This window comes from Rhineura floridana, chromosome 7 (assembly GCF_030035675.1).
Source record: "Rhineura floridana isolate rRhiFlo1 chromosome 7, rRhiFlo1.hap2, whole genome shotgun sequence".
Taxonomy (NCBI): domain Eukaryota; kingdom Metazoa; phylum Chordata; class Lepidosauria; order Squamata; family Rhineuridae; genus Rhineura; species Rhineura floridana.
In genome coordinates this window covers 125,738,898-125,762,454 of record NC_084486.1, presented here as the reverse complement: position 1 = coordinate 125,762,454, position 23,557 = coordinate 125,738,898, and the positions used below count along the sequence as shown (strand labels likewise).

The window sequence follows — 23,557 nt, the reverse complement described above, 5'->3', positions numbered from 1 at the left end:
TCCTGTTTTTCTATTTTTTTTACAATTGCTACTATCCAAATCTATCAAAACAGTTTGCCAGAAGCCATTCTTCTAGTGCTGCTTCACACATTACCTCTGGATGCTTCATTTAACAATTATTGAATTTGTACATAAGGTTTATTCAGGAAGCAAAGAAGACAGTAAAGCTTTTAGACACAGTGTGAGTAGAGGCATTGGCTCAGTGTGGACATTATTTTAGTCACACTCAAAATCAACTTGCCAACTGATTTCAGTGGAGCTACTCAGAGTATGATTAAATGTGGATATCACCTTAAAGTTAATAGATGTATTTATTTATTTATTTAAAGTATTTTCTGCCTTTTTGGTATATTCAAACTGAGGAACTGCAGTGTTTAATTTATCACATTTTATGCCACCTTTTTGCTAAGGCAAAATTATTGTTTATAATTTTAAAATACCAAAAAACAAATAAATGATATAAAATGTAAAGTTGACCCCAGGAGGTGGGAGAAGGACTGTTCAATTGAAGCAGGCCCTGATGTTGACTTTGCCTGCCTTCTTCCTTCTTCCCCACATCGTTACATAGGCCTTTCTAAAGGCTAGTACAAAATAAGAGACTAAGGCTGCAACCCAATACATACTTACCCGGGAGTAAGTCCCATTTAATCCAATAGAATTTACTTCTGAATAGATATGTATTGGATTGTAGCTTTATTCTGCCCCTCCCCAAAGTTTTCTGCATGTACCAGAGCCAGGACTGGTGCCAAAGGGCGGCCAGGTTGGGCCCTGGCCGGCGGCCCTGTGGCCCACAGGGGCCCCTGAAAGGCCCCTCATTAGGGTGGGGGGGTAGCGCTCCCCTTCCTGCTGCGGATCGCAGGGAGGGAGCTTTCACAACAGGAGACAAGAGAGAGGTAGGTGAAACAGGCAGGAGCTGCACACCCAGGGCAAGCTGGTGCCCAAGGGCCCAGTCATGCCTGGCACCGGCTCTGACCAGAGCCCTTTTACCAGTTCTCTGCAATGTGTAAAGAACTTGGAGAAAAATATCTGTGTGCTTAGCCAGCTATGCTGCACAAGGGCAGTCTCTAATGGTGGGATGCCCTCAGACACTGACCACCTGGCTTTTTCTACTGTTGCCAAGTGACCAAAAGGTCTTAAATATCCTCCGAAAGGACTACAGGATCTTCTGTTTGGGTTAGGTTTTAGCAGCTGACAAAGCTATTACTGGATGGTTGTTCATTCTACTATTTTTGCAGTGGCTCTATACTTTTATGTGTGGTAGGGTCTGTTTTCTTTTTTTAAAAAGGTGATTCATTAACCACTTTGAACTCTTGGGGGTTACATTTTTTAAAAATGAATAAAACAGGAAAATCTAAAAAAATCTGAGTAACTCTTGTCATTTACTTGCAATACAATGAGTAGGATAAAGCTTCCTTCATGGAGAAAAGTCACAAAAGAAAGATAATTGTAAAAGGTCCTTTGACATTTTGTTTATGCTTTACTGAGAAGGGGGAAAGAGATTAATACTTCTTCTACATGAAAATTGTGGCATGTTCATTTGCACTGCTGATTACTATATACCAGGCCTTAATTTTCTTTTGAAAACATTTCCATTTAACAGGTGACTGGATCCTACATAATCAGAATAACAATAAGCAGAAAAGATCCACACACAGTAAGTTATTTAAAACAGTATGCATGGCCCAAGTGGCTGGGAACTTCTGTACAATGTACACATGTCATCTGACTGTGACTAGTAAAGGATAAGTTCCCAGTGGGACTGTTCAAGACTTAGCAAGTTTAAATATATTGGCATAGAAGTTTCTGATTTCCCTTCCCCCATTTGCTATTTATTTATTTATTTATTGCATTTGTATACCGCCCCATAGCCAAAGCTCTCTAGGCGGTTTACAACAATTAAAAACGTTAAAAACAAACATACAAATTTAAAAACACATTTTTTTAAAAGCAATTTAAAAACACATGCTAAAATGCCTGGGAGAAAGGGAAAGTCTTAACCTAGCGCCGAAAAGATAACAATGTTGGCACCAGGCGCACCTCATCAAGAAGATCATTCCATAATTTGGGGGCCACCACTGAGAAGGCCCTCTCCCTTTGTTGCCAGCTTCCCAGCTTCCCTTAGAGTAGGCACCCGCAGGAGGGCCTTGGATGTTGAGCGTTGTGTACTGGTGGATTCATGTCGGCAGAGGCGTTCCATCAGGTATTGTGGTCCTAAGCCATGTAAGGCTTTATAGGTTAAAACCAGCACCTTGACTCGAGCTCAGAAACATACAGGCAGCCAATGCAAGTGGGCTAGAATCGGTTTTATATGTTCGGACTGTCTGGTCCCTGTTACCAATCTGGCCGCTGCATTTTGCACAAGCTGCAGTTTCCGAACTGTCTTCAAAGGCAGCCCCATGTAGAGTGCATTGCAGTAATCTAGCTAGGAGGTTACCAGAGCATGGACAACTGAAGCCAGGTTATCCCTGTCCAGATAGGGACGTAGTTGGGCCACCAACCGAAGTTGGTAGAAGGCACTCTGTTCCACCGAGGCTGCCTGAGCTTCAAGTGACAGAGATGGTTCTAGGAGAACCCCCAAGCTACGAACCTGCTCCTTCAGGGGGAGTGCAACCCCATCCAGGACAGGGTGGACAACCACCATCCAGTCAGAAGAACCATTCACTAGCAGCATCTCAGTCTTGTCTGGATTGAGCCTCAGTTTATTAGCCCTCATCCAGTCCATTGTCTCAGCAGATTGGTGATTTGATAGTGGCAGCAAAATACTGGTTTTTTGCTGCCCTCACTGCCCTTAAATACAGCTTACCATAGGCACTTAACAGTGTGTAATTGCATCCCCCAGGAGTTCATCTCCCTCTGCACTCAAGCCGTCTCCTATATTGCTTTATCTCTCTCAGCTCTGGGGTATACCATGGAGCCGTACGAGCTCTGCACAGGAGAGGGCACTCAGGAGCAATCATGTCAACTGCCCAGGTCATTTCTGTATTCCACAGTTCAACCAGGGTTTCGACAGGAGTGCCAGCCCTATCAGCCGGAAAACTCCTCAGAGCCCTTTGGAAGCCATCCGGATCCATTAGTCTCTGGGGGCGGACCAACTTAATAGGTCCCCCACCCTTGCAGAGGGGAAAGGCCGCTGTAAGTCTAAACTTCAGCAAGCAGTGATCTGTCCATGACAGAGGGACTGATGTAAGGCCCCCCACATTCAGATCACCATCTCCATGTCCAGTTGCAAAAACCAAGTCTAGAGTATGCCCTGCTACATGTGCTGGGCCAATGGCATATTGGGACAGTCCCATGGTTGTCATGGAAACCATGAAATCCTGAGCCACCCCGGATAAGGTGGCCTCAGCATGGATGTTGAGATCCCCCAGAACCAACAGTCTGGGGGATCTCAACAGTACACTTGAGACCACCTCCGTCAGCTCAGCTAGGGAGTCTGTTGGGCAGTGGGGGGGGGAGCGGTACACCAACAGAATCCCCAGTCTGTCCTGCTGACCCAACACAAGGTGCAAACACTCCAGACCAGTAATCACATGTACAGGGTGCTTGCAGAGGGAGATGGAGCTCCTATAGACCACAGCAACCCCCCTCCCCGACCCTCAGGTCTACCCTGATGCTGAACCATCTTATTATGCATCTGGCATTTAGGGCCATCATCCGGAGGTCTGAGAGCTGGCTGATAGGGCAGCCAACAAACCTGTGGGTGTGGGAAGAACCGGAACAAGGCACAGTCATTAACTGTGTTCCCCAAAAGCTGCTTTGGTTCCAGAGGTCAAGAGATCCAGTTTTTAGAAGAGGCATGGGGCTGAGATGGAGGAAAATCTATAAATCCCTTCCCTGTGCAAGCAAAGGAGCCTTCTGCTCATGAAGAAGAAACCTTAGATTTAAGGCCATGTGTCCTTGTTTAGAAAGCATAACAACTTGCATATTTTGAAACTATGTCCTTTGCCGTGTATTCCTTAGGCACCAAAAGACGAAAATCCAGCACCAGTCTTTCAGAAGACGAGCTTTGCAACAAACGGCTAAAGGGCAATGACACTTCAGGTAAAGGCTTTTGTGTAATTAAATAAGATTAGCATACAGTAATTGTCTAAGCTTTTCACATTGCAAGATCTTAACATTAAATTTTACTTAACCTGGATGTAATGATATTCACTGCTGGAAAAACTCATGCAGCTGGAAAACCCATGCATTTGTGTTTCCACAAAGATTCAGAACACCTAATTTAAATGCAATCAAATAATAAAAAAGCGTAAATTTAACATCTCTGTATGTACTATTACTGTGTCTTTAGGAATCCACTAGAGGGAGCTGTTTAATCAGTTCAACACTTTTAAACATATAATAGAAAACAACTTTGATCCGTAATCTGAGTTTTTGGCTAGATAAAGTTATTCCTGTCTTTCTCTCTCTCCATTAATTATTATCACTCCTTTGAATAGTTAACTCAGCTAGGAATGTAAGAAGTTAGCAATTTCTATTCCGTCCTGTGTTCATCGCAATCAGCACTGTTTCCATTTCGCTACAGTTCGGCTTCTGCTAAAACCTTCATGCTATCTGCTGTGGCTGAAACATAATTCATTATGCAATTAATTATATAATTAACTTCAAGGCATTTCAATGGAAGGGAAATTTCAAACACAATGTAGAAAATAACATAATTATTTATGTAACATTCGTGGACTAAAAAACCCCCAAAGACAGCAAATATCGCTTGTATTTGCTTCCATGATTTCCATTCCTGATCTTGGACAAACATGTGAAATCTGGCAACTTCTTCTCTTAAATTCATCAGTACTGGCAGGATTGGAGCTACTGAGAAACAATAAAGAGGTATCAACTTTCTTGGGACAACCTCAAGGTTTGCAGAAGTACAGGAAATCTTTAGGGGGGGAAAAGACTCTCCCTTCAAACAAAAGCCCAACCCAATGAAGACTGAGCATGCCCAGCAGCCACATAATGCTGAGTGTCTATTTGTCAAGGAAGAGGAAAACCAGGGGGAAGGGGAAATGAAATGGAGTATCTTGGGAAGAAGCCATGGTTAGCTATCTGGAATCCTGAATACGAACACTCCACAGTGGAACGTTTTGTTACAGGTCCCACTTGTAATAGAATAATAACAATGAAGCTTTGATTAGCTTTTAATACCTAAGTAATAAAGGGCACAAGCTTTGCTTGTGTGCGTCTCAGAGTCAATCCTCCTGAATTTCAGGGCTGGAAAAGGCCATTGCCTGTGGCAGTGTGGAGAGCGACCAACAGTTGGGAGCAAGTAGTACTGGGCTAAATGAACTGATAATCTGGTTCAGTATGGCAGCTTGTTATGTTCATGAACTTTAAAGAAACAGTGAAATTAAAGATGGGTAATTATGCAAGACACCTTATTATGATAAGATACCTACACTCTAATGATGTTATCCTGTGTAATGAAGAGCAGTGATTGAGAAACCTTACCTCTATCTGACTGACATGTGAGATACACAAAATGGTGCCAGTGGGTGTCCAGGTCTGGCACAAGCCCAAGGGCCCTGTGGATTAGAAAGGCCCCTGCCTAAATCTATAGGCTGGGCTGGGAGGTTAGGGCTCCATGATCTGTGCCAGTGTCGGGTCGCGGGGCGTGACTTGTGGCTTGAGATAAGGGGTTGGTGTGCACTGCAAATCATGCCCTACGACCTGACGCTGGTGCGGATTATGGAGCACTAGCTCCACTCTCCCAGACAACACCCCCCATGCATTGACATAATGATGTGGGAGGCAGGGCACTCAATTTAGGTCTGTGCCAGCTGCATGGGGGGGTGTTGGTGCCTGAGGGCTCACTCATGCCTGGCCCTGGCAAAATGTTTGGATAATCAGAAGTATTACTCACATAGGGATAAACTGATGTAAAAGTATGTGGAAGGCAATGTGAAACATGCAAGATACTGCTTTAATAAGGTTTGTCACAGGCAAGATTTGAAAGTGTGCATTTTTCAAATAGGCAGGTAGCTGTGGCTGCAAAAAAGTAGCAACAACAGGTGGAACTGGCTTGAACATCCTTTTTTCATGCTTCTAATGTAACATGGGGGAGAATCTGTGTATTTTCCTCATAGTGAGATCTGCAAGTGATTTGCGTATCTACTGTTTCAGCTCCTTTTAAACATAATTCGTCCATAGATGCTTCATTAGGCTGCTTTAAGGATTTAAGCCAAGAAGTTGGATATAAATCTAAAGAAGTCATGAATAAGTTGTTTCCACCATTTTCCCCTTCTTTAAAACTCAGTATAGATTTAGACATTAATGTCCCAGTATTGTTTTCCTTAGTTAGTAAGTACTAAGAATATTAGAGCCCTGTTGATCAGAGCAATGGTATAAAAGCAACAGCTCTCCACAGTTGTTGTTCTTAGCATCTGGTACTCAGAGGTATACTGTCTCTGAACATGGAAGTTTGAATAGATTTTAGGGTTAATCCATGGATAATGACACCCATGTTCACCTATGTGAACAAGGAATTGTAAGTGGTTTTGCTCTCAATCTCTTACTATCTTGGGTTAATCACAGGCCATTCAGAACTGTGTGAACTTAAATAATCAGAAAGAATAAACTAGCTCTTGTTTACATTAGACTTCTCCAACCTGATACTCTCCAGATGTTTTGCACAAGTCCCATTGACATTGCTGGCTGGAGTTGTTGGGAGTTGTAATCCAAACTGTCTGAAAGGCATCAGGTTGGAGAAGCCTGGTTTACATGATTACATATCCTGGGTTAAGAGAAGAGTCAAGAGTCCCTGATCATGCTGTGACTTATTGGCTTGGTTCACATGTCATGCCAAGCCAAACCATGGTTTAACATGAATGTGTAAGAGTTCAGGGCCCTGGAGAGGAGGCTGTAGCCACTTTGCTCCTCCTCAGTCATTTTGCTGCTGTGATTTAAAGTTTGTTGTTTGTTTGGGAGAGCTAAACCATGAACCTGGGTTTGCACAATACAGTAAGTCAAACCATAGCTTAGCTCAAAGTGGCACAGCAGGAAAATGACTGGGGAGGAGTGAAGTGGTGCACTATCTTCCCTCAGAGCTCATACAGTCACACTAAGCCATGGACCAGGGGTGGGGAACCTCAGGCCCGGGGGCCAAATACGGCCTTCCAGGCCTCTCTGTCTGACCCTTGGAACTTTCCCCAGGCCAGACTCCTCACTGGCTCTGCTTCACACCCCAATTTTTTTTGCCGGGATGGAATGTGTCCTTGACCTTAGATAATGCTTCTTGCTGGATGAAGGATAAAGAGGAGTGTGTGAATATGTGTAGAAACTACCTTTCTGTACAAAAGTAATATATTCATTACTCCACCCACTCTGTCCCTGCCCATCACTGGCATGTGGCCCCTAGAAGGTTGCCCAGAAGGGAATGTGGCCCTCAGGCAGAAAAAGGCTCCCCACAGACTCTCTTTCAACTTGCTTCAGCTTCAGATTCACCATAATAAAAATGCAAAGAAATCAGAGTTTGAATCAATTCATTGGCTATCTGAGCATAACCATTTAAAACTAGCTTTTAACCATGGCAAAAAGCAGTGTGATTTTAGCCTTAAAAGAGTTTAACATTTGTCATAAGATGTGGCCCATAGTAATTCAGTAATCACCCACATAACAAAATTAATAAATGAAGAAATGTATCATTTTGAATTACTCTTTCTATAAGAAACATTGTTACAGGCTATTTGTCTTTGGTAAAATATATATTTGGTTCTCTGCAGAAGACGGGAAAGAATTCAAATAAGCTTCAGGTATACCCTCTTCTGTATAAGCAGGAATCCCCCCAAGCTCCCAGACTGCAAGGAAAAAAGAAGGAACCCCTAAGGCAATTTAAACAACAGAGCCGCAACACACCAATATGGCAAAATGGTGAGGAGCGGGGTGCAAGCAGGTTATTTTTCATATTTAAATTATTTCCCCCTTTTCAGATTGCTTTCCCCTCCTGGCATCCCCTAGCAGGGATGGGCTCTGTCACAGGGTTAGGGAATTTAGCTCATGAGCCTACTGGCATAGACTTTGAGTGGCAGGATGAGGGCAGCAACAACCTTTCTTACCTTTCTCCCTGGCACATGCTCACCAGCAGGGGATGGAGGAGAGCAGTGGTGTGATAGTTCTCTAGCACCAACATTCTGCTGTATCATTCCTAGTACCAATACTGTTCCATATTTTGTGCTCACTCAATGCAGCCATTTCAGGTGTATCAGAGAAGCTGTAGTTCCTGGTTCCTAATGCAATCTCAACAGAAGATCCTGCTTTTCTGTGTTTCTGGCGTGAGGAGCAGGAAATAGACCCTGCTAGAAGGAGATGCACAGGCTGGATTATTACCAAGTCAAATGCTGAAGCAGTTCCCTCTAGCCCCAAATGGCCCTCATCCTAGTCAAGGTGAGGGTTTCCTCATTCTCTCCACTAGAGGAAGAAGGTGAAATATCAGGGGAGGATGTGGAGCTTGTGGAATTTTCCCCTAATCTCCCATCCTTCCATGTACTCATGAAGCTGCCTTATACTGAGTCAGACCATTCGTCCATCTAATCAGTATTGTCTACACTGAACTAGTAGCGGTTCTCCAGGATTTTAGACATGGGTCTCTCCCACTCCTACCTTGAGATGCCAGCGTCTGAACCTGGGGCCTTCTGCATGCAACTCGCATGCTCTACCACTGAACAATTGCCCTGTATTTCATCTTCCTTATCCTTGGGGTTAAGGTGGTCTTCTCTCAGGTTTCTTCTAGGCTCAAGCACTACCTTTCCCAGAGGAAAGCTTAGTGGTAGAGGACATGTTTTGAATGCAAAAGGTCCTAGGTTCAATCCCGGGCATCTCCAAGTTGTGCTGGATTCTTACTTTTAAAGCCCTACTACTACTCAATGAAGACAATACTGAATTAATACTGATTATGGGGGTTAGCAGTCCAAAACAGCTCTAGGGCACTGGGTTGGCAAAAGCGGCATTTGGTCAATAACCTGTACTGTATGCCAAAGACTACCACGGATCAGCTCAAAATCCCCAAAGTGGATACCCCAGTAGTAGCATTGTCCTTTCTTCTGAAGGTGAGAGACGACCCAAGCATCTTTGTGATAAATGTGTGGAAGCAGCTTGGAAAAAGGACTCTGAAGCCTCAGCATCATCCAGAAATGCATCAGTGACAAATTCTATTGTTGCAAAACAAGACATGTCTAGGCAGAGGAACCTGCCTTTTTGGATCCTTACAGTCCAATGGGCCTGTACTGCAGGGTGGCCTGATGAAGGTTTCAGCTGTTCTTTTAACAAATTCCTTCCTGGATGCAGCTCAGCTGACCTCCAGGTTGATGATGGCCAATATGGCAGCCAGAAGCTATATGGCTGTGTACCCAGGACATGGATCTAGGATCAAAAGTAATGTCGGTAAGTACTTCATTTTCAGATGCCAGGTTCTTCAGAGAACCTCTAGAAACTGCACCAGTTGAAACCTAAGACAAGAAGACATGCTTCCCTACAGCAAAAAAAGAGGACAAGAATTCTCCAGACAACCTGTACAACAGACCGACAGGTGGATACAAGCACACACCAAGATGTCCAGAGTTTGGACAAGATGTCCAGAGCTTGGTCACACACCAAGATGTCCAGAGTTTCTCCCTAGTCCTCTACTGGTGTTACTCCTTCTTCTTTTGAGATAGCAAGAGGCCCTACTCAAACTGATGTCCATAGGCGGCTCTTTGTAGGGATTTATATTGAACCACCTGAGCCATCCTAGGATTCACCTTCAAATTTGCACATTATCACAGGAGACAAGTTCCTAGCCTTTCTGAGATCCAGAACAAGGAAAAGCTGCTTCTCATTTGCTGGCAACAACAACAAAAACAACAATGAATTAGACTTGTTAGTTGATAGTTACACAAAGGTCTCCAAGCAACTTAAAACACTGTTACAAACATATATATATTATTTCATAACAAAATAAAAGCAACTCCCATAACAACCTCAGGAAGCTGTTGAAGCCCACTAATAACAAAACATAATCTCAGTTTATCAAAAGTCTGGGGAAAATATAAATCTTTACCTAGCACCGAAAAAATGGCCCCAGATTGACCTTGCTGGAAAGCATATTTCTCAGAGGGGAAGCCACAACTGAGAAGGCCGTCTCCCTTGTCACCACCCTCCAAGCCTCCCTCAGAGGGGGGCCTAGAGAAGGGCCTCAGAAGATCTTAAGGGTCCAGATAAGTTCATACAGGAAGTCAGGTAACTTATTTTTCAGGTCCACAAGATTTCTGGGGTATATCTGGATTTTTTTTCTTGGGAGCATCTTAGGAACATGAAAACATTTTAGACTGGAAGTATCTCAACAAATTTGTCGTAAGGAAATTATTCAGGACCAGAATCGAAAGGCGAAATAGCTCCAGCAACTTTAACAGTGGTGTAAAAGAGGAAATTTCATCAGGTATCACTTGCATGACAATTTCATCTTTTACATTAAAAGTGCATAATTCCTGTCCTCTTTTGTATCTCACATCTTTGATCTGGATGGAGAACCTAATGTTGATTGTGTCAATAATCAAGCAGCAGGAGTTTCTGGACTCAACAGATTTACTGGAAGCCTATATATAACATCCTAGTATTGACCTCTGTGTTCACTGCATGCTCTGTAACAAGATGATTCTTGAAACTAAGCCAAGAGTAGCCTTTTCTGTCACTGGGTGAGAGACCTAAACATTTCCCAAACCTGTGCCAGGGAAAATAAAACATAGATGTTTCTCACAAAAAAGCTCTGAGCCTCAAAGGTGGAACTAGTTGATACAAGAGTAAAATCAATCCTTTAATTGACGTAGGAAACTCTTCATGAGCTCATGATGCCAAATGTAGTGAGAAACTAATTGCCCTGATCTCCATGGATATAATATACCTAAAATGTTTATGGACTGATAATATCAAAAAGGCTTGAAAAGAAACCTATAGGAAAATGAATGCAAGAAAAGAGCGGAGGTGAAGTGTGATGCCTTGTTCTGAACATGAATCTAAATAACCAGAGAAACTGAAAAGAGGGAATTAAAAAAAAAGGAAGGGAAATCCAGAAGGAAAACATAGGGCAAACCCCATAACTAGTGTCCTAAAAATATTGTGACACTGTAAAAAGTACCAAGCTGTTGTACAGAGAGAAAAGAAAGCCATGTTAAGGTCCAGGAAGAAATCTAGTTCCTCACTGAGACCTCTGAGTGTTGAACTGTGTTAAAGTAAATATCTTATGTATTAGCTCTTAAGTAACAGGTTTACATCATGTTTATGTGTCTTCTCTATTGCTCAAAAAAAGAAAGGTCAACAGACAGTATTGTTATTCTCCAAATAATGAACAACTGATCTTGAATCACAAATATGTATTTATTTACTTCTTCTAAGTATTTATATGGTGCTTTTCAACAGAAAAAAATGCAAAGTAGTTTACAAAGGAAATAACAATTAAGTAGGACAAAAACAATACAAATTAAATAATACAGTATATCACCATAAGTCATAATCGACTTGAAAGGCACATAACACACACATAAAAGAATAAACTAAACATCAACATCAATAAAATAGGATTCCACTCAACAGATTTCTACTTAGTCAATACCAGAGCTTGGAAAAGTTACTTTTTTGAAATACAACTCCCATCAGCCCAATCCAGTGGCCATGCTGGCTGGGGCTGATGGGAGTTGTAGTTCAAAAAAGTAACTTTTCCAAGCTCTGGTCAATACTCACACAAATTCCACAGCCACTAACATACCTGTACCTCAAATCAGTCTGCACCTGCACATGTTGCTCATGTGTTCCCATATGTGTCCCTTTGGAGCTCTTGTGTTATACAAATGTATAGTTTCTCACAATGGTACATAAATGCATATATGACTTGGGTGTTGCTACAAGGGATCAATGGTTTCAGCTTGTATTTCGTGCAGGGAGTCAGATTGAAAAAGGATTGCATCATGGTGATGAACTCACAATGTGAGCAAATAATCACAGGGGAGATTATAATATGGAGCTTTAGAACACTCCACTGTGAACTGTTGAGAACAAGCCTGGATATATGTATCACTGTGGGTCAACCCATCTTTAATTTTTCTAGTCCATTTATAAGGCAATCATCCGTTGCCTTATAGACAATTTTATCTCATCCTGATGTGTTCTGCAATAAATAACAATTTGTTTATGTCAACTCTCATGGTAAACTTACTAAAATGTAAAGCTGGAGATGAAGGAGAAGCTAAACTCTGAAGAACCAGGTGATAGTCCTGAATAGCATTAGAGGCTATTAGATTATCCTCTTATCTAGATATTTGAAGGTTTCTAAAGTGGGTGGCACTGCTCAACTCACATGCACAATATAGGTCTTAGCTGGAGTGTAAACGAGATTCTTTCAGTTTTACAGGCTGCCTTTTGAATCTATGTGCCGCTTAAAAAAGTTCACTCAGGACACTTTTTCTGGGCGATAGGAGTCAAATTCAGAGACACTTTCCTACAGGCCTGGGTTGTATGTTTTTCATTTCTGTCAAAAGCCAATTCTGTGTTTGTAGGTCACAGGATGTGATTCTTCCCTCATTTTGTCTAAACCTAGTGCATCCTCAGGAAAAGGGATGGCAGAAGCTGGACCTGCAGAAGACCCTTCACTTTTACTTGGCCAGGAAAGTGAGCTCTAGGGAATAAGATTCCCTGTTTGTCTCTTCCCTAAAAAGGGCCTTGGGACAGAAGATATCTACAAATATCCTTTAGTGGAGGCTGTAGAGTGGGTGTACAAAGAGCTGGCATCATGACACATTCAGTGTAGGTGACAGCAGCCTGCAACAACAATGTTCAGGACTTGCTGTCTTCTGGATGACATATACTGGGTGACAATATTTATGGAACACCATAACATTGTTTGGTAGGGTTCTGCAAAGGGCTTTTCCTGAGTAAGAAAATGTGATCCATAACTCTGCCTATCCTTTCAAAGTACTGCTTTATTATACAGCCACGGGAGTGGCTGTTGTATACTATAACCAGCATGGGTTTTTCACATTCCACAATATTAAATTGAAAATATACCTCCATGCCATTCTGCTGCTTCCCATAAACACATTTCAAAACAGAACCTTACAAAACTTATAGTCCTGAACTCAGAAATGGTTGCTTAACAACTCTCTAAGTTTTCATGGCGATACACAAAACACTCAAGAGAGAATCAAGAGTTCAAAGTGTAAAACGAGGGGGGGGGGGAAATCCAGACTCCGGTTGGACTTTTTTTCTGTCAGTGGTCTCATAATTTGTTGAAATTAATTAAAATCAGCCATGTTCACAGAGTACCTGTAATCCTATTACTGATCTTGTCCCATACTCTGGCCATGATCTTCTGCACTTTAAAAGTTAAAAAAATGCATTTTTAATTAATTTAAGAAATTTAACATTGATGTCTGTTATAATGTTGGGCATGCTCAGTTGAGAACCAGCTGTCAGTGTTCTAAAAGCCAGACTCACAGCTTTTTGGCTTGGCTAATCAGGTGGCCACATCCACATCTGATACGGAGACTGCGTCCCTATCTTCCTGTTCACCTGCTCCCTCAGGTGATACATGCCCTGGTCTCCTCTCGCTTAGACTACTGCAATGCGCTCTACGTGGGGTTACCCTTGAAAACGGTCCGGAAATTACAGCTGGTACAGAACGTGGTGGCACTCTTGATTACGCATAGCCATCGCTGGGATCATATCACCCCAGTGTTATTAGATCTTCACTGGTTACCAGTTGTCTACCGGGCCCAATTCAAGGTGTTGGTGTTGACCTTTAAAACCCTCTACGGTTTCGGCCCAGTATATCTGAAGGAATGCCTCCAGAATCACCAATTGTGCCGCCTGACGAGATCAGCCTCGCAAGACCTTCTCTCGGTCCCACTGGTGAGAACAGCTAGGCTGGTACGGACCAGAGAGAGGGCATTCTCTGTTGTGGTCCCCACCCTCTGGAACTCTCTCCCTTTTGATCTCAGACATGCTCCCTCCTTGTCCAGCTATCGCCGAGCCTTGAAGACCTGGCTGTTCAGGCAGGCCTACAAGATTGGGACATATTAACTTATGTTACAGTTGAATTAATGAATGGTTTTTTAGCTTAAAATTTGATTATGTTGATCTATATGTATTGTTTTTATTCTTGTTGTTCGTCGCCTAGAGTGTCCCTAACCCGGACAGATAGGCGGCTGAAAAATAAAATTTATTATTATTATTATTATGCCAGACCTTTATTTCACTTTAGACAGTCATGGCTTCCTCCAAAGAATCCTTGGGAGTGTAGTTTGTGAGACTCCTATTCCCCTGAGAGAGCTCCAGTGGCCAGAGTGGTTTAACAGTCAGCTGCTCTTCTGCGGACTGTAACTATGTGAGGGGAATAGGGCCTCTCCTAGCAACTCTAAGCACCCTGCAGAAACTACACTTCCCAGGATTCCTTGGGGGAAGCCATGACTGTCTAAAGTGAAATAAAGGTCTGGTGTGGATGTGGCCAGTGACAGCTTTGGTTTAAATTTGTGTGGGAGACTACATATGCCTATAGAATAAGAAGGTGGGGGAAATGCTAAAATCAGTGCTACTGTTCACAATGTTTTCCTTTTGGAAATGAAAGGGGCTTTCCCTCTGCCCAGTGCCTGCCCACCCACCCAATCTCCTCTCCCTTCCCCCTCCCCCAAGTCAGTTTCACCTAAACATGATTGTACAGGAATAAATCCCATTGAACTCAAAAAGCATGCAAATGATCAAACCTGCCCTCCCTCCCTCCTTCCTCCTATCCCCTCCCTTTTGCCCCTTCCCTCCCCCTTCCTTCACCCCTCCCTCCCCATTCACTTCCAATCCCTTCCCCCTCCTTTCCTCTCCCCCTCCTCCATGGTCAGTTTTACTTATTCTAAGCATGACTGCACGGATGTAAATCCCATTGAACTCAATAAGCATGCAAATGATCAGACCTGCCTTTTCCCTTCTCTCCTCTCCTTCCCCCTCTCTCCTTCTCCTCCCCTCTCCCTTCCTCCTCCCTTCTTCCTCCCCTCCTCCTCCTCCTCCTTTGCCCACTCCTCTCTCCCTCCTCCCAGTCTGGCCTGGGAAATTGTGTGTGTGTGTGTGTGTGAGAGAGAGAGAGAGAGAGAGGTATCTTTCCAAGAGAAGTCAGTGCCCTGCCTTTGATGGGGAGGGACACCCCCATATTATATTTGAATGATCTCCTGCCTTATTCAAGAAAAGAAATATATGGTAATTGAAATATCCCATCTTTTCCCCACTTATTCTTTTGCCCAGGCCAAGTAAAATCCATAACTGCTTAACATATTTGTATTCTTATGCTTTTAGATGGAATTAAAGCTAAAACAGTGTTAACTGATCAGCAGCTGATGATTCTTGCGAAGAAGATGGGTAAAAACTGGAAAGTAATTGGCATAGAATGCCTTAACTTGTCAATCGAAGATATCCAGCAGATTGAGGCAAAGGAAGAAGATGTTAATATGTATAAATGCATGATGTTGCGGAAATGGAGGGATTCTGAACAGAATAATGGAACTGCCCAAAGTTTATATGAGTGTCTTAATGGCCAGGCATCCCATGAAATGCTGGAAATTCTGACAGGTAGATATTAGCACTCTTTGCACTTTGCTTATGATGCTTCAGGTACTTAGAGTGAAGCAGACATAACATTTTAAGTGTTGCAGAGGTAGTTTCAAAGTGCTTATGAACATATATGCATACACAAACATATGCCACTAAAATCATGCATTTTACAAAAGCTCACTAGAAGGCAAGTGAGGATAGATCCATCATTCAACTTGCAGATATGTATGAGTAAAAGGCAAATTGCAAGCGAGGTGAAATATTTTGTTGTGTCTGCTGATATCCTACTAGGCCAGACTTCTGTGATGTCTATGGGCTCATTTGGAGAGGTCTTACCTGTTCTGAACTTCAGCACCTCATGGGTTACATGATGAACTGGAATAGGTGAATGTCTAGTTACTTCAGTTTTACTACTGAGAATAAATCCACTGTAAAACACTAAAAATCAGTAGCTGCCACTATCCACTGAAAGGGAACTGGAATGCCAGGGAAAAAGGGTTCAACTGCTTCTTCCCTCCAAATTCCTCAACTCTCAAGCAGTTTTCTCATGATGCATGGAGTTCTAAACATGTTTAACCTTGCAAATGCGCATTTCAAAAAACACGTCTCTCTCACACACACACATGCACACAAACCAAAAGGGGAGAAGGAATGCATCTTGAGGAACAATATGGACTAGTATAGTGACTGGCAGGGAAAGGGTTAAGGACTCCTTTTCCCCCTATTGCTTCCTTGCTCAAAATCTTCCTTTTCTGAGGAAAATAGCCTCAAGCTTGTGTTAAATGCATCTGTGTCATCTGTTGCTCCACCCTAAAAGTACACAGAGATCTGTCTCTGTGCCAGGGTTTACTAAGAGAACAAGGCAATTACATTAGTAAATTGCCTTGTTGTGTGTTGAAAGTCGCATGGAAGTTACAGCGGCACAAATATGATCTCCAATCATATCTGGAAATGTAAGAAACCTGGGGCCATGCAGGAGGAACCCATGTTTTAGCTTTTTCCCATGCCAACATACGAACTGGTCACTGGCTTTCAAATTGATGAAGCTGTATTGTTGACCAGAAATGGCCAACCTTCCATGGGGCACTTTGACAAGAGGGCAGAGGTGACATAAGGTGATGTCATCAGGTGACTGATATTTTACTAGCCTGAACTGTCATGACATCAAATGCACCCAAAACAATCTGGAGAGCCAACCTCTGAGGGCCAGTAGGCATAATTAGGCCTGTGGGCCAGAGGTTCCCCACCACTGAATGAGGTAGAAGAGGCAACCAGCTCAGGTGGCAGATGCTGGCAGACAGAGGCAGCATTCCCCCAATCATTCTTGAGCCCCCTAGTCATTCCCCTCTGCTAGAAGATAGAGCTATGTATCCCATCTAACCTGCCCTGTGCCCTCTAAGCTAGCCTGCTGCCCTCAAGTGCAATGCTGGGTGCTGCCCCATCTCCACTGTTGAAATAAGATTCAACTGCTAATCCAAATGGCTTTTATACATGGAATGGGGGGCACCAACCATTTTGTCCTTTGTCTTAAACAGAAAACTTATCCCAGGCTGACCGTATTTATTTATTATTAATTACATTTCTATCCTGCCTTTCTTTCACCATGGAACCCAAGGCAGCATACATGTGGTTCTCTGGTGGTCTCCCATCCAGGCACTGACCAGACCCAGACCTGCTTAGCTTCAGCAAGGTGGTGGCCTCATGTGCCTTCAGACCATAGCCTGGGACCTTGTGAAAATGACTCTTACCACACTTGGGTGTGGTCCTTTTTGAGTTAATCTCCCTTCTCATGTGGTTGACATGGCTCGGACTTTCTCTCCCACTTCCATCTCTTGGTTGCTTGGTGCAGTCTGGTCAAGTGGCTAACAGTACAATCCAAACCCAACATCTGCTGAAATGAGAGTTTGGATTTGGTGGATCTTGGGCTATGCCAGAGTAATTCTCTCATCCCAGCTCAGTCAGCAGAATTTAAGCCTGTGTAAGTCCCCCCAAAAGGGTGTTCAGAGGACATGGTGGGGCAAGAAGAGACATATATCTATTCTAACCCCCCTTCAGGTCAGTCATGTGATCTAGCAACCTGGAAGAACTTAGATGGCAAAAGTCAAATTCTTCCTGCATGGAGTTTGGAACAGGAGTAATTTATGCTGGTGTAATTTATGCTAGTTTTCTATAGTCAGGGTTGCTCTGCAAGTAGTTCTTTTGAAAGCTTCTCTTTTTTTCATTTTTAATGTCTTTAAATTTGTGAGGGTTTAAGTTTGTTTTCAATTCGTAGGTGCTGCTGTAGTATTATCAGGAATGCCTCCTATAGGGAGGTTTTCATTCCTCCAGGTTTAGATTAACCTTAGGAGGCTAAGCAAACAAAAAAGCACATACTTTTCCACAAAGAGAATACAACGCTCCCATGGGCCTGAGACCAGCAGGGGCTTCACATTGACATTTAATTTATAGCAAGAACTTGATAGGTGAACATTTCTGAAGAATTAACATACTTTCCTTTAGACTTAATATATGGCAGAGTAATAAGAAACTAATTTTAAGGAGCTTAACAAACAATAAATGATTTTAAGGAGCTTAGTCTTAGTTTCAGAATCTTACTACAGTTGCTAAAATTGCCCAGAAGAGTCAGATGAAGGTGCTAAAGCATCCTGTTCTGCTTTGAGCTCACAGTCTTAATTTCTCATACTATAATTTCTCACGACTAAACAGAATAGTAAATCTAAAGGGATGTCTCTACAGCTTTTTAACAATAGATCATTCTAAATTATTGTCTCAAGTTCCAAAAGCTGTCAGGACTTAAGGTAATATTTGCGTTCTCTTTTTGATGTGTAGGGTTCCTAAACTAGAATGATCCTTGGTCTTCTCCAAACATATTATTTCTGATTCAAAACTATGTCTGTCTCAGAGCTTGGAAAAGTTACTTTTTTGAACTACAACTCCCATCAGCCCTAGGCAACATGGCCACTGGATTAGGCTGATGGGAGCTGTAGTTCAAAAAAGTAACTTTTCCAAGCTCTGGTCTGTCTTTTTAATTAATGCCCTCTTATGATGATGATGATGATGATCCTGCCCTTCCTCCCAGCAGGATATTGATCTCATCTAGTCTAACACTTTATGCTTCCTTTCAATCTTACTGAGATGCAGGTGGACACAACTGTTACAATATCAGAGATCTAAATGATTATTTCAAATTGGTACCTGTATTTCAGCCTTCCTCACTGAACTTGGCTTTTTTAAGGATTGCAGACAGCTCTTCCAGAAGTCCTCCATAGGTCAGCCAGCAGGGCCTCCTGGGAGCTGCCTGGGGTCTGCCCTGCCTAAACTGTTATCTTGTACATTACTACTGCTTCAGGTTTAATTTCACTCTCCTGAATTTCATAGGTCTTACCAGTACATAATATTTATGACTTAAAATGTAAATTGAATTAAAAATCACCCAAGGTTCCACCTCAAAATGAACTTAATTCACATTCCGGTCACCTGAAAATTATCATATCTACTTTCAGATATAATTCAGATATTTTTGAATTAATTCAGTGAATTAGTTAGTCTGAATTAGTTTACTTCAAACACTGCTATGGACAGACCTTTTCAAGATGTGTCTAAAACCACCCAGCACAGGATCTGCATCATCGGCCTGACATAGAACTGAGTCTTTTCCTTGATCCTTGTGAGGGTTGATATAATGTCATTCATATATAAATTAATAAGCATGGGAGCCAATAGGTAATCTTGCCTGATCCCTCCAGTAACCTCAGTAGGTCAGCAAGTTGTTTCATGTGGACCTGAACTTTGGTACTACTATACAAGGTCATAAGACTGGCTGTTTACTAAGCCCAACACACTGTCTATTAGAATCATAGAATAGTAGAGTTGGAAGGGGCCTATAAGGTCATCAAGTCCAACCCTCTGCTCAATGCAGGAATCCAAATCAAAGCATTCCTGACAGATGGCTGTCCAGCTGCCCCTTGAATGCATCCAGTGTCGGAGAGCCCACTACCTCTCTAGGTAATTGACTCTATTGTCGTATGGCTGTAGCAGTTAGGAAGTTATTCCTAAATCCTTCTGTTTTGTTTTTGTTTCCAGGTTTTTTAAGAACAGATGTGAGCTCATGAGGAAACAGCTTTAATAAGAAGAAACATCAGGAATATTCTTTAATGTACATTTTCCAAATCGATGAAAATTAGTTTTGTAGTGAACCACTACACGTTTAAATCTTTGAAGGGTTTCTGTGAAGCAACAATGATAAGCCAGTTGTATAAACTTTGGGGTGGAAGAAGGAAAGTATATGCAACTATGAACTCATGTAAATTCTTAGCTACTTGCTGCTTTTTACTCAAGCCTTCCCAGCCTGCTGTGCTGTCGGAGGTTCAGCCTCCATACACATTTCACCTGCCTACGAAGAAGTGATGCCTTCCAAAATGTTCTCAGGTCTCCTTGGATTGCATTGCCTGGATTAACTGTGATCTTCACTCTCTGCCTGTGTCTTCCAAGTATACCATAGTTATATACCAGACATTCAGCTGGAAAGGCACATCTCTTCTTTCCATGCACGAAGGTGCAAACAGATTTCTCTTTTCTCTTCCCATGGTTAATTGCAAACATTATGGTTCATTATTCTTTCCCTACCCAGCATCCCTGCTATAGACTTTCTTCCAGTCACTTGTCAAAGGGGAAATGGGAAAAGACTGAAAACTTCCACTTAGAAATGTTGTATACTGTACACTGCTTTGAGCTGCATTCAGAGGTTTTCAGCCTGTGTACCGAGCAAACCTAGAGCTCCTCAGAAGCTTATTGGGAGCTCCTCGATGAGAAGCTCCCTAATGGCAGAGAAGTTCCCTGATGCATAACGTGATCACCATTTGTAGTCTTCTACAATGTGTAATTGCAGGGAATGTTTTCATAAGTGCTTATATATCAGTTTATGTGGTCTGACAGCAACACCAGATCTCGCACCAGAGCTGTCTCCTGGTTTTGTGGGGGTGGAGCAGTTTGGCAAAACATTGTCTGCACCTCCCTTCCCCAGCATATCAAGCTATTCAATGATTCTGTACCAAGAAAAGCTGAATTTTGAGACCTTTATATGCACTTATTCAAACACTGTGAATGAAGTTTTTTAGTTTTTCAGAAGATCATGCAGTACCAGCCCCTGCAACACTAGAGGTACATCGCACAGGAGAAAACCAGCAGTGATCTGCCTGTGTGGATGTATACTTTTTAAAAGGACAGAGTATCTCTGAAATCATAAAACCTTTTTACAATGTAGCATTGGCACTATAGGCAGCTTTAGCATCTCTCTGTGAATGTCGTTTACATGTCACCCCCATAATGTCACCAGTTTCTTGTAAAATGCACTTTTTGTGTTGTATATATTTCCTTGTAAACAGATTGGCTGCATTTTGTATTCATTCTTTTTTATTTTATTGAAATTAAATGATGAAACCAGTTTTTTTCTTATTAATCAACTAGAGGTAATGAGACTGAAATCAAACTACTGTAACTTCTTTGTTAACTCAGCTGTCATAAAAGCAAATTTGACAACAAATGACTGGTTAGTTTATCATTCACTGACATGATGAAATAATATTATTTAAGCAATAGTATATAGTGTTAAGAATGAGAAATGTACTTTCAATAAACTTTCCACTATTAAATGCCTGTTATGGGAACCTCAGGGTCCCAGCCTTCCCAAAGTTCGGGTAGTGTCACTGGCAATGATTCCATTGATACAACCACTCTAAACTAAGGTGTAGCGCAGTAGCTACAGCCCTGTAGCCAGCTTTCCTTGTTCGGTGGGGCAGCCACTTTCTAGGTGGAGCATTTTTGGGGAACGAGGTGCATAGGGTCAGCCAATCCACCTCTTCACTAGTGCTTCACTAGTGGACAGGATGTGAGGGCTGGGCCAGGGGAAGAGAAAGGCAGTGACCTTCCCCCTCACTCCTCCACCAAGCAGAGAGTGTGTCAGTTTACATAATGGATTATGTAAAGGTCAAGTTAACAGAAAATTTAGTATGAACACCAGGAATTAAAAGACTGGAATATGTTTTGTTTCATAAGAAAAAAGGATATCAAGGATACAGTGAATAAGGAGATACCAAAAGGTGTTAACTCCTCCTTGAGAGTCCTTCCTCCTAATCTTGTTCCTGACCTTTAGAATGTCCTTCATGTTTGGACAATCAAGGGGAAGCTTTTTAACTGGCTGATATATAGAGGACTAACTAAGCAGCATGAAACAGGCACTGACCTTCCCCCTCGCTTCTTCTCCATCCAGAGAGTGTGTTAACTTAGATGAATGAAGTTTAATCTGTTGAACACAAAAGCTTGAGTTTGCCAATAACTATAGTCACCTTGCACCTGTGTGGTCTGTCCCTGTGTTCTGATTCTTCATGAACCAAACTACTTTGGTAAAGACAGTAAGCTCTTGAGCTTGGCTTTGATGCTGCAATAGGCATCTCAGTTTTAGATTCAACCTGAAAAACAAACTTGGCCATACTACTTGAGTTTTTATTTGAAAGGAAGCAAAAGCCACACACATACCCTGGACTTGAGGACATGAGATTTTAATAAATTCAGAACAATTATTAGGTCCCATGGCAAGTGACCCTAATGAGAAAACGAGTCCAAGACAGGTGGGAGTTTCCACAAAAAAGGATGAAATTCTCAAGGCACAATTGCAAACAATTCCAATAAGGAAAAAAGGTGGAATGTGGTTTCACAAAAAGCTTAGAAATGACCTGAAAACAAAAAAGGAAGTGGAAGGAATGCCAGGCCACAAAGGAAGAGTACAGAGGGGTAGTACAGAATTGCAGGGATGGCATCAGGAATGCTAAAGCTGAGAATAAGCTGAGGTTAGTGAGGGATGCTAAAAGCAACAACAACAAAAGCTTTCTTCAGGTACCTGCATAGTAAAAGACAAAGAAAAGAAATGGTGGTGCAGCTACCTAATGATGGCAAAATGATAACAGATAACAAAGGAATGGCAGAAGTGCTCAATTTCTACTTTGGATCAGTCTTTTCCCAAAAGCGGGTCTATGACTCTCCTGGCAAATGTGAAGTACAAGGGGCAGGATTGCACTGGGCTGAAAACAACAGAACAAAATTTAACAAGGATAAGTGCGAAGTTCTACACCTAGGAAAAAGAAACCAAATGCACAGCTTTAATATGGGGGATACTTGGTCCAGCAATACTGCATGTGAGAAGGATCTTGGAATTGTCGTTGATCACAAGCTGAATATGAGCCAACAGTGCAACGTAATTGCAAAAAAAGCAAATGCTATTTAGGCTACATTAAGAGAAGTATCGTTTCCAAATCACATAAAGTACTAGTTCCCTTGTATTTGGCACTGGTTAGGCCTCATCTTGAGTACTGCATCCAGTTTTGGACACTGCTCTTTAAGAAGGATGCAGACAAACTGGAACAGGTTCAGAGGAGGGCAGGGCAACTAGGACGATCAGGGGACTGGAAACAAAACCCTATGAGCAGAGACTGAAAGAATTGAGCATGTTTAGCCTGGAGAAGAGAAAACTGAGGAGAGATATGATAGCACTCTTCCAGTACTTGAAAGGTTGTCACACAGAGGAGGGCCAGGATCTCTTTTTGCTCATCCCAGAGTGCAGGGCACAGAATAATGGGCTCAAGTTACAGGAAGCCAGATTTCAGCTGAACATCAGGAAAAACTTCCTGTTAGAGTAGTATGACAATGGAACCAATTACCTAGGGAGATGGTGGGCTCTCCAACACTGAAGGCATTCAAGACGCAGTTGAACCTGACAAGTATGCTTTGACTTGGATGCCTGCATTGATCAGGGGATTGGACACAATGGCCTTATGGGTCCCTTTCAACTCTACTATTCTATGATTCTACATGTTTCATGAATACTACAGGGTATGTTTGTTAACTCTTCCTTGAGAGTTCCTCATTCTAGTCTTGTTCCTGGCCTTTAGATTTCCCCTCCTGTTGGACAAAACTTTTTAACTGGGTGCTATATAAAAGACAAATGAAGCAA

General features: G+C 42.3%; 1 protein-coding gene across 2 annotated transcripts in view; it reads left to right on the top strand.

Moving 5' to 3' along the window:
• The window catches only part of LOC133388530 (uncharacterized), a 53,611-nt gene extending 32,597 nt beyond the window's left edge, over positions 1 to 21,014 (top strand). For both annotated transcript variants that reach the window (XM_061634490.1, XM_061634489.1), the window contains 4 exons: positions 1,601 to 1,654; positions 3,961 to 4,041; positions 15,298 to 15,570; positions 19,636 to 21,014. In XM_061634490.1, coding sequence (XP_061490474.1) covers positions 1,601 to 1,654; positions 3,961 to 4,041; positions 15,298 to 15,570; positions 19,636 to 19,664 — 437 coding nt within the window. In that variant the 3' untranslated portion in view covers positions 19,665 to 21,014. The remainder of the gene's footprint in view (positions 1 to 1,600; positions 1,655 to 3,960; positions 4,042 to 15,297; positions 15,571 to 19,635) is intronic.
• Positions 21,015 to 23,557: the final 2,543 nt, after the last annotated feature.